This window comes from Neocloeon triangulifer, unplaced genomic scaffold (assembly GCF_031216515.1).
Source record: "Neocloeon triangulifer isolate White Clay Creek 2 clone unplaced genomic scaffold, ASM3121651v1 ptg000003l, whole genome shotgun sequence".
NCBI classification, from domain to species: domain Eukaryota; kingdom Metazoa; phylum Arthropoda; class Insecta; order Ephemeroptera; family Baetidae; genus Neocloeon; species Neocloeon triangulifer.
The window spans coordinates 11351737-11362345 of record NW_026775546.1 but is presented as its reverse complement, the minus strand read 5'-3'; the positions used below and the strand labels follow the sequence as shown (position 1 = coordinate 11362345).

At 40.5% G+C, this 10609-nt stretch overlaps 1 protein-coding gene across 1 annotated transcript; it reads left to right on the top strand.

The window, feature by feature from the left end:
• The first annotated feature begins 2343 nt into the window (after positions 1–2343).
• LOC132192956 (uncharacterized) lies at positions 2344–9206 on the top strand. Its single transcript, XM_059613208.1, has 2 exons — positions 2344–2786; positions 4824–9206. Exons 1-2 carry the CDS (start codon positions 2501–2503, stop codon positions 7202–7204), a joined length of 2667 nt encoding a protein of 888 aa, XP_059469191.1. The 5' UTR covers positions 2344–2500; the 3' UTR covers positions 7205–9206.
• Positions 9207–10609: the final 1403 nt, after the last annotated feature.

Genomic DNA, 10609 nt, shown 5'->3' with positions numbered 1-10609 from the left:
GTGTACAAGAGTTACAATTTGAAATAAATTTAAAAGACTAAATTAAATTTAAATTTGCATTATTTATCGCCATAAACTATAATTTTGAATAATGAAATTGCCAAATTATCTAATTATTAAAATGTAATAAATATTAAAAAATGAATTAAATGAATTATGATTTATAAGTTATTTAATGCCGTTGCATAAATAATAAAAGCCTTATTTTGTTTTACTTTAAAAAAAAGAGTTTTTATCGATTATAATCTCAATTAAAAAATTCTGCTCACAGCATGAATAAGATTTTCTTTAAACACAGGGGTGCTTGATATATATTTAAATTTACAGATGGCCCTCGAACTATTGCAGATTTCATCTAAATTAAATTAAAATGGCACAAGGGAGAGAAACGTATATACCCGTCAAATGTTGCGCTTGTGTGTGCGGCTGTGCCGAAATCGCAAACAATTCTGGCTATTTCTTCAGATCAAACTTTTCCTGGAACCCATCACGATTATGCGCCTATAATAATCGGCGTGGGCTGTTGTTATTCTGGACGGGCGCGTTCGCTACTTTTTATTAATGTAAAGAGAAGCAGCCGAGGAACCTCTGGCCGAATTACATGCTTTCCCATATTAAAACACAGGCATTAAATTTTATATAATATAAATTTTGGCGTTCATCAGCATTGTGTCCTTTTCTTGGACCTGCAGAAAAGAGAGAGGTGCTGATGCCTTATGTTGTAACGTTGCTCAACTATAGGCGGGCTGGAATTTCCGCTTCAGCTTCCAATTAATTTCAATATGGGGAAGTGGAAAAAAATGAGGCTAAAAAAAACAATACAGAATATTGCATTTATGGCAAAATCTTTATTTTCATGGTTTGATTAAACAAAACTTAAATTTCTTATTCCAATTTCAATTTTTTTATTAAATAAACCATCTTAAGGAGTAAATTTGCTTTAACTCTTTCCAAACGGTCATTTTTTTGGTTAAAAATGTAAATTAAAAAAATATTCAACTATTATTTGATATTTAACATTAAGCACTTTTCCCTTAACGTCTATAACTCGTCATCATGCAAAAACTTGCAAGTTTTGCTCATTTGAAAAGTGCGTGTTTTGGTGGCCAATTAAAAGCGAATTTTGCTAGTGGTATAATTAACCTTGAAGCTCCTCAATGACTTTCGATGGACCAGCATCTTTTGCACAAGAGATAGATGATAATTTCGCGCGACCGGCTCCTATTCTTGTCTCGCAAACAACAGAGAGCAAAGCGCGCGCGTTTCTCCTCTTTGAAAAATTGCGTTTTATGTTTATATTATTATCTGCGCTTCACTCGTGCTCCGGCATTAGTTTTAATTTCGCTCTTTTTCTAACCTGAAGGTGAACTCTGTGCCATTACTCATGCGCCTAATGTCTTTTAAACATCACCGCGCGCGGCTACAAAGCTGGCCAACGGCTTGCAGCCAAATCACTTTTCCTTATCTATCTCTCTCCGTTGGAATTGCAAACTGACGATGTTCCAAGAGAAAAGATGCGAGATTTCAATCTGCAAGTTTGGAATAAACAGCACGAAGCTTTAGAAAGAAGAAAAATTTGTTGTAGATCAAACACAATGCAAATTTTAATTTTTAAAAATTTTTCAAGAAATTAAAATAATAATAATAATAATTAGCTTAAGGCTATGGATTTTGCAAAAAAAAGAAGCTAATTTCAGGTGATTATTAAATTTAAAGTGTTAAATTCTATTCTTGCTAAAAACCAAACAAAATTCAAAGAAGAAAATTTAAATTTCAGGCCTCATTGCCTTTTTTTATTAGATTTTTCAAGAAGTCTGACTTAAATTTAATTAATCAGAGTTTTAAAAAACAACAATGAATGCAAAATTTTGTTAAATGCTTGAATTGTTGGAAGTTTTAAGTGATTATTTGTCAATGAAAAGGAACTTATCGACTTTTTTATTTCTCCTGGCCAGAATAGAATCTTAATTAAAATAAATATATTTATTTATTATTAATATTTTCTAATTTCGTCTCATTATCTTAAAATCAAACTTGAGTAAAAATTGTCTCGTCTTTTCTATTAAAATATTTGGTTCGAAATATTTTCTGATATTTTTTTTTTAAATTTCTGTCACAATCAATTCGGGGGTCGAAACCCCCTTAGTTGGGTTTCAGATGGAAAGAGAACGCGGCTCGGCCGGCCGGTGGTCCTCCACGAGGCTGGAGCGGGAGAGGCGAGTGCGTGCGTGTGTGTATTCCGGGGGCGCACCACTGGTTGGTGCTTTTTTCTTGGCTAGAGGAGGAGCGACGGACCAGGCCGGCGCTCGCCAGCAGCCGCGGCTTCAGTGGCTCTCGGTCGGGCCTAGGGTGCAGCAACGAGAGACGCGACTCTGCACCTCGTCACGTGTTTGGCCTCTGAAAGAAAGACAGACAGACAGAAAGAAAGGTCACAGAGTGAGACGAAGCATGCTCGGCGGCGGAGGCTCCTGGCCAGGGCAGGAGCTGCGGCGCACGTGACATGGCGTCGAGTGCGGTGCACCACTGCCGGGACTGCGGCCTCTACTTCGAGTCGTCCACCTCGCTGGACGTCCACCTGCACTACCACAAGGACAACCTGCTGAGCAAATGGGCGCAGCAGCCGCCCCCGCCGGCCCAACACCACCTCCAGCAGCAGGTCCAGCAACAACCGCCTCACGATGAGCACAACAACAACAGCATCGTCGAACACGCCAAGGGCCGGCACCGAAGTGGCGCCGACGAGCAGCACGCCTCGCCCCTAACCAGATACACGCCACCTTCTGGAGGTAAGAATCCAGATTTTTCCATACATTTTATTTCCCGACATGGAAGATAAATTTTTTAATTAAATAATGTTTTTTATTCTATAATCAAGTTAAACGTGAAAAAATGATTGAAAAAAAATTAATTTTATTGAATCAAAATGTTTATTTTTATCAGTTCTTATTTGTTAAATTTTGTTTAATTGCATAAAAAGTCAGTTTAAACGATATAATTTTTTTTTAACTAATTTTTCTTTTAGTTTCTCAACCACTAATTATCACAGAAAAAATCAATCTTTTTTCCCCATGAGTGTAATGTAAATTTTGCAAGTTCCTCTGAGGCCTAACTTTTTCATTTATCGATTATTTGATAAATTTGTAGGAAATTAACCATTTTTTTTAAATTGTTCCCTTAAAAATCATTAATAATGGAGTTTCATCATCTGAAATCAAGTCCACACATAAATCCAGTTTAAAATTTCCCTCTTACGATAATTAATGAGAATAAATCCCTAGCTGGAAACTTATCAAGAATTTTTCTTTAAAAGATTGAAAATTACTATGAGAAGGTGTCTCTTGGCTCTCTAATACTTACAGTCGATTAAAATTTGCTTAAAACAAAAGAAGAACTTCACGGTTCTTGGTATTTTAATTGAATTTTCCCTTTCCATGATTAGTAAATAAGAGTCGGTTATTTTTTCATAGAAAAAATTATTGCTCTATTGAAAACAATAAACAAACAACCCATCGACGAAACGCCAAATTTCAATTTAAACACGGAGATAGGAAATTATTTATTCTTTTTGTCTCGCTTAAATGAAAACAGATCTATTTTCATTTTTCTTCATCAATGATTGCATAATATTGGGGATGAAAAATTTCTGACCAGGAAAATTTACTAAGTTTTTTTTTTTAATTTGTAACAAATTTGGCTTCGTTCATCCTTTTTTTTTTTTTTTTTTTTTTTTTTTTAATATTTTACTCTTGTTTTAATTTACGGAATCACTGCCTTCTCTAAATGAAAATAAGCACCAGAATTTGTTGCGCTGGGATCTGTCTCGGAATTTAGTAATCGCTCTCTCTCCCAGTGCTCTGAACTCCCTTTATGTACATTTTTGACGTATTATTTTTAACCAACATTAAAGCCTCATATTTTTGAAGTGCTCTCACAATTTTTGTTTGCTCTTCTCGAGGAACTTTGCATTTATTTTCATCGCTCATTTCTATGATAATCATCTTATTTATTATTTGTATAAATTGTGATGCACGTCGCTACTTTTATCGTTCAGCTCCATACTTTTCGTAACTCATTTTGGAAACAAAATCTATTCATGTAGCGAAACATTTTTGATTCTTATTAAATTAAAAAACTTGGCACTGATAGTGGAAATTTGCAGTCCATCAAAAATATTTAATTTGACTGTCACGTTACTTTTATTCTTGTTAACAAATATACTTTGTTTGTGCAATTAATTTTTTAAAATATCAATTTTTCGAGCAATAAATTGTTATTAAAAATTTCTTTCAATTTGAGACTAGGGATCTTTAAATAATTATGCTTACCAATAAGAAATAATAACAGAATTTAATAATTATTGATTCTGAATTAAATTATTGCATTTTACCTTTTTTTGAGTTAAAAAATATTTTAAAAATCAACTACACTAAAAAAGTATATTTAACATGAATAAAAAAATAGCTTGGCAGTAAATTTAATTTTTTTGGGGGACTACGAAGTTCCACTATGAATGCCTAGTTTTTGAATTTAATAAGATACAAAAATATTTTCCTTTTTGGATAGATTTAGGTTTTAAAAATGAGCCAAAAATTTTACGATATTTTGTGAATAATGTGTATCTTAAACTTGAATAATATTCTTTGGCCTCTATTTATCAAAATTTAAGTATTTTATTCAGTATTTCACAATTTCTCGTGCAATAAATTAAATCGTCATAAAAATTTCTTATAAATTTCATGCTTGACTCCGATTTACTACAAAAATCTTTATTCTAAAATTGATATAATTGTTTTCTAAATTTTTATTTCCGCTTTCTGTTGCAGGTTCTCCAGCATCTATGCAAGCAGTGCCGACCTCAACGACCGACGTCATGCGATCGCCAGGTCACAGCACCAACGGCTACTTCGTGGAAGAGCAGCCGACGTCATCGACGCCCTTCGCCACCGAGTACACCAACGGCGGAGGCCCGATGCGCGCCAACACCCCCTCGGGCGGGGGCATGCCGCGCTACATGCCTTACAACAACACCAGCCTGCAGCAGCAGCACGCCCCTGAAATGATGAACGGAGGCACGTGCTGGGCTTGTGGCTACACCGCCTCCACCATGGCCGCCATGATGGTGCACAAGTGTCCAACCCTGCAACACCAGCAGCCACCCCAGCCGCCTCCGCAGGCGCCGCCGGGCGAAGAACACTCGTCGCCGAGCTCCTCCGCCTCACTCGAGGAGCAGTTCTTCGAGCACACGGCCACCCCGCCGCCCCCGAGGCCCAAGGAGGAGGCCTCTGCCGAAATTCTGGACCTCGACTCGCACAAGGTCCACATTTACCAGCAACAACTGGAGGCGGACAAGCGGCGGATGAAGCGCGAGTTCCAGCCCGACCCCATGATGGGCTACATGGAGCCCCGCGCCAAGGCCAGGCTGAACGGCATCGACATGCCCGAGTACGCCCACCCCCACCACCAGATGCAGCCTCCGATGATGGGCTACCACCCGGGCCCTCCGCCCCCACCGGAGATGATGGGCATGGTGCCGCCCCCACCGCAGTACCTGCACCAGCAGCCCCCCGCCATGGCCATGGGGCCGCAGACGCAGCCGTTGCCGCACCAACAACCACCGCCTCCGAGCGGGGGCGGGGTCCAGACGCCCCCGTCGGGGGGCAACCAGTCGTGGAAGTCGAACGAGGCGCGCCGTCCGAAGACGTACAACTGTCCGGCGTGCAACAAGTGGTTCACCAGCAGCGGCCATCTGAAGCGGCACTACAACACCACCCTGCACAAGAACGCCGTCAAGCAGGGGGCGCCTGACCCCCTGAAGGAGGGCCTCGTGCACCGCTCGCTGCCGCCCACGCACCACACCACCAACGACTCCAACTCGACAGGTAACACGGCCTCCCCGGTTCCGAGTCTAGGCGAAGAGTCGTCGTCGAGGAGCGACGACAACACCCCCACCATGCTGCCCCCTCTCCACCCTCAGTCGAACGCAAGCAGTCCCCCAAACAGGGAGGCAGGTCTCTCGGAGTCTCTAACGTTGGCGGCGTTGGAGCTTTCAACTCCTGGAGGCCTGCAAGTTCCGCCACCATCCCCCAGCAGCAGCAACAACAGCAACAACAACCGACCCCAGCCCCATCCCAGCAGCAACAACAACAACAGTTTTACACCCAGCAACAGCAGCAACAGTACTACCAGCAACAACAATTCGGTAACTTTTACCAACCATCTCCTCCCGCCAAGCAGCAATGGGCCGCTGCCGCCCCTCGGAGGACGCCCGGAGGCGCCTTCCCCTCACCACCCAACCCTGGGTGGCTTGATGCCAGTCCTGCACAACCCCCAGCCGCCAAGTACGGCCAGCAGTATGGTGGTGGCGCCACTTACAGCGCCTACCAGTACTACTAGGATGTACCCGAACTACGACTCGGACTTTTACACCGGCGACCATGCACCCACCTACACCCAGTTGACCGAGCGACACCATCCTCCGGCGCCGCTGCCCAGCTTTGCTCAGTTCCACCACTACTCGTACGAGTTCGTGCAGCCCCGCACGTCGCCGCAGGCCATGGCCGACATGTGGTCGTCCATGCACTACCACCACCAGGAGGTGCCCTCCATTCGGTCTCAGTTTTCCGAGAGCAGCCTCGACTCGGGCGGCGACCGTCAAATGTCGTCACCCATGACTCGCAGCACGCCCTCCCCTCGCCCGGTGGTGCCGACCTCCACAGTGGACGACGCCGACATCAAGAAACGCCTGATGAACGGCACCACCCGGGGGAGGGGGCGCGGCCGAGGCCGCGGCAGGCCGCCGGCGTCCAGCTACGGCGGCGTCCACAAATGCCTGGACTGCGACAAGGAGTTCAACAAGGCGTGCTACCTGACGCAGCACAACAAGAGTTTCCACGCCGGGGACAAACCGTTCAAGTGCAACAAGTGCGGCAAGCGCTTCACCTCCGAGTGTCTGTACCAGGAGCACCTGAACAAGCACGCCGGCGAGAAGCCGTACAAGTGCGAGATCTGTCCGAAGCAGTTCAACCACAAGACGGACCTGCGCCGCCATCTTTGTCTGCACACCGGCGAGAAGCCGTACACCTGCGAGACGTGCGGCAAGGGCTTCATCCGCAAGGACCACATGCTGAAGCACTGCGCCACCCACCAGCGTTACGGGGACAGCCGCCGCGGCAAGAAGCCCAAGGTCGTCGGCCACGTCTTCTGAGAAGTGTCCCGCAATTTCCAGTTTGTACATAATTAGCGCGCGCAGTCGCCAAACTGTTGCCAAAATTGGACAAATGAGAATTCGATGGTGCCAATTCAATTGATAATTTTCACAGATTTTCATTCCTATTTTTAAATTTAACAAAATGCCCAGACTATATTTGAACTAATAATTGCTAATTTTTGTTTTAAACTCCGGTTTATTACGAATTTTGTTTTTGTATATGAGCGAAGATCTCCTTGAACTCGCTTTTATTTTATTTTTTTTTAGAGTATTTCCTTTTTTACTTCTGAGCGCGCCAGTACCTAGTTCTGCAATTGATTTCAATCACACAAACACTTACACGCATTTTCCCATAGTGCTAATGATTGCCATTTAATGGAGACCCGTTTACTAAAATCGTGTATTTTTTGGCACTTTTACAGTCGCGATTGACTTTAAAAAAAACCTATCAAAATAATGGCAGCTTCAGAAGAAAAATTGTCATCATCATCTGTCGAATTTAAAAATACAACGCAAGCTCAAACCCTGACAAAAATCGCCCATTCCTTGTTAAAAAATTATACCGGTATTCAAAATATCTCTAGTATATAAATAATTTGTCTCGAAACTCCTACATATCCCCAAACTGGTTTCACTCAACTGGATTATTTTGATTAATTGAAGACTGAATATATGATATATCAATGATTTTGTTGCATATCAATAGTTAGAACGAGATGAGCAATTTTTAATCCTGTTACATTCCCCCATGTATATCATATTAAACAAACAACACATAATTAATATTGAGAGCAATCGTGCGCATTTTAATTATTTAAAAACTACATAATCACCGACAAAGCACTACCTCACGCGGTAACACATAATACAAATTGGGGTTGTCCTTTCCTGTTTGTGATTTTTTTATCATTCCTGCTATTTAAAAAAAAAAGTGGAAGCAACGAAAATTGTAATGGGCGCTAAATTTTCACCGTCAAAAATTATTCAGGGATGTCCTATGTACAGAATTTTCCATTGACTAATTTTTGCAGAAAACCGGGCTTAGTGCTGCCAATTAAAGATCTTACGCAAATTTTTTGAGTGCAAGGAAAAGAGTGAATGTGTGCTTGTGGTGAACCTTGAATGTGTGTTGCCGAGTGGCGCGAATACGTTATTAATTAATAATTGAATTAATCTTTGCTGTAAATAATGTTGAAGAGCATTTAACGAGGATATATACTTAACGAGTAAGGCGTGAATCATGTCGTTATTACGTGTTAATGCTGGTTAACGTGCATGGGGAGCTTACAAGTGAATTTCTGGCAAGGCGCTGGATTCCTTTTTTCCATTCTGAGAAATGACAAGTTCCTCGCGCAAAAAATTAAGCTCCTCTGTCAGCTGAAAAGGAGTGTACAAAACGAATATTACACACATAAAACTCAAGAACAAAAATTTAAAACAACACTTGTATTTATATGACAAATGAAAAACTCAAAATACTGTAACGATATTAAGAGAAATCTACTACCTCTCCCTTGTATGCTTAAAAAAACACTCAATACATTTCACACACAAATTCACACAAGACATTAAAAATAGGAGTTCAAAATTTGAAGACGACAAAAGTATAAGCAATAAATTTAAACAAAACGCGGTTAAGATCGCCCCTTTTTCCAGAAAAATCTGTTTGCGTGGATAGTTTTTGTGCAGAGAGTGGCTGAGAATCCGGACTCAAAGGGTTGTAGAACTACAAAACAAAATTAACGAAATTGTTGTAATTTTCGCCCTCATATCTTGTGTATCAGTTTTTTTTCTTCTAAAATTGTGTATAATTGTTGTAATATTTCTAACCAATACTTTTGCTTATTTGAAAACGACGTTTCTCTCAGGTGTTTTAAATTATGATGCGTTATTGACTCAAGTGTACACAGTATTTGCCCTAAGTTGACCGATGGAAAAAATGACTCATTATGTATGATGCTGATTTTTTTATGGACGAATGAAGTAAATAAAAAGAGAATAAGAATTAATTGTGAATTTGCTTTAACAACAAAAATCCTTGAAATTATTTTAAGAGAAAAATTTATTAATTATTCATTAATTGAAGTGGCCAGGCTAATTTTGGAACCAGTTTAGGTTCAAATCATTAGCATAAAAAGTAAAAATCCTGGCTCAAACTGAAAGGAAAGAATTTTGCATAGTTGATGAGAGAGGAGGAAGAAAAATTTGCGCTTAGAAAAGAAGGTGTGAGATTAGACGAACAAGCGCGAATATTTGACCATGAAATTTTTATTTGCTCGGACGCGAATGCGTGATGTCTTTTATTATGGCGAGTCATCAACTCGGCGAAATAACAAGGCTATCATCGGGCCAGCATCTCTCTCAGCAGCCGGCGCGCGAAAATAAAAAAAAGGATCTCCGCGTGGCATGCGAGAGAGCGAATGGCGAGCGAACGAGAGAGAGGAAAATTAACACTCGGGCATTTTAAGTGTCGTGAATAAATTATTTTGGGATGTTGCGTACACGGCATGTATAAACGCTGCGACTAATCAGCAATAATCAAGCAACAGCACGACTAGGCACAAAAATTTGTGGACGGCAGAGTCACCACGAAAGAAGAAGATGAGATTTTTCGAGCGAGCTATGGGATTTCTGCTTTTTGCGAAATTAACTTTATATTTAATGAATAAGTCAAAGGATTATTTTGTTTATTGCTAATAATTTTAAAATTGTAAATAAATTAGCATGAAATAGCGAATTTTTAGTGCGGTAAATGGAAAAGGAGTTCCAGCATCAATAATAGAGTGAAAGTGAACTTGAATAAATATTTGATTTTTTTCCTATTTATAATTTCTTTTTAATTACTCATTTTGTATTTATTTTATGAAAAATCAGAAGAAATCATGAATGATCTTTGGTTTATCAAAATTGTTTCAATTTTCAAAAAAAAAAAATTAACACGAGATATTTAAATTTATTTTATTGAATTTTGTGATAATGTATAATATTGTCAATTAAAATTAGCATCAGAGAAAAGCTTTAACGCTTATAAATTATATTTGACTTGAATAAACGCGGCTGAATGGATCCAATTATCTTTTTTAATCTGGACCAGCCAGCAAGGGAGATATTTTCATTTGAGCTGCTCGATGTTGACTTTTGATGGACGCAGTTGATTCGCAACGCTCCTTTCGGCCTAAATGGAGAAAATCGAAAAGCTCCCTCTTTCGCTCTCAAAAGAAGGAACTCTTTTTTTTCCAGCATCGCAAACGACATGTGCAGCAAATGGGGTAAAGTGAGGGCATTATTATTTTTATTATATCGTCGCTGCACCTCGTTGCCGCGCGAAAAGAAACGCGCACGTCAATATATAATAAAGCGGGGATGGCTGTGCTCGTAGGAGAATGTGTTTGTCATCTGCGG

What these genes read in the sequence shown, in the direction of transcription:
- LOC132192956 (XM_059613208.1), top strand. Translation starts at nt 2,501, where the DNA reads ATGGCGTCGAGTGCGGTGCACCACTGCCGGGACTGCGGCCTCTACTTC. An exon ending in ATACACGCCACCTTCTGGAG is followed by an intron (nt 2,787 to 4,823) that starts GTAAGAATCCAG and finishes TTTCTGTTGCAG; the next exon opens with GTTCTCCAGCATCTATGCAA.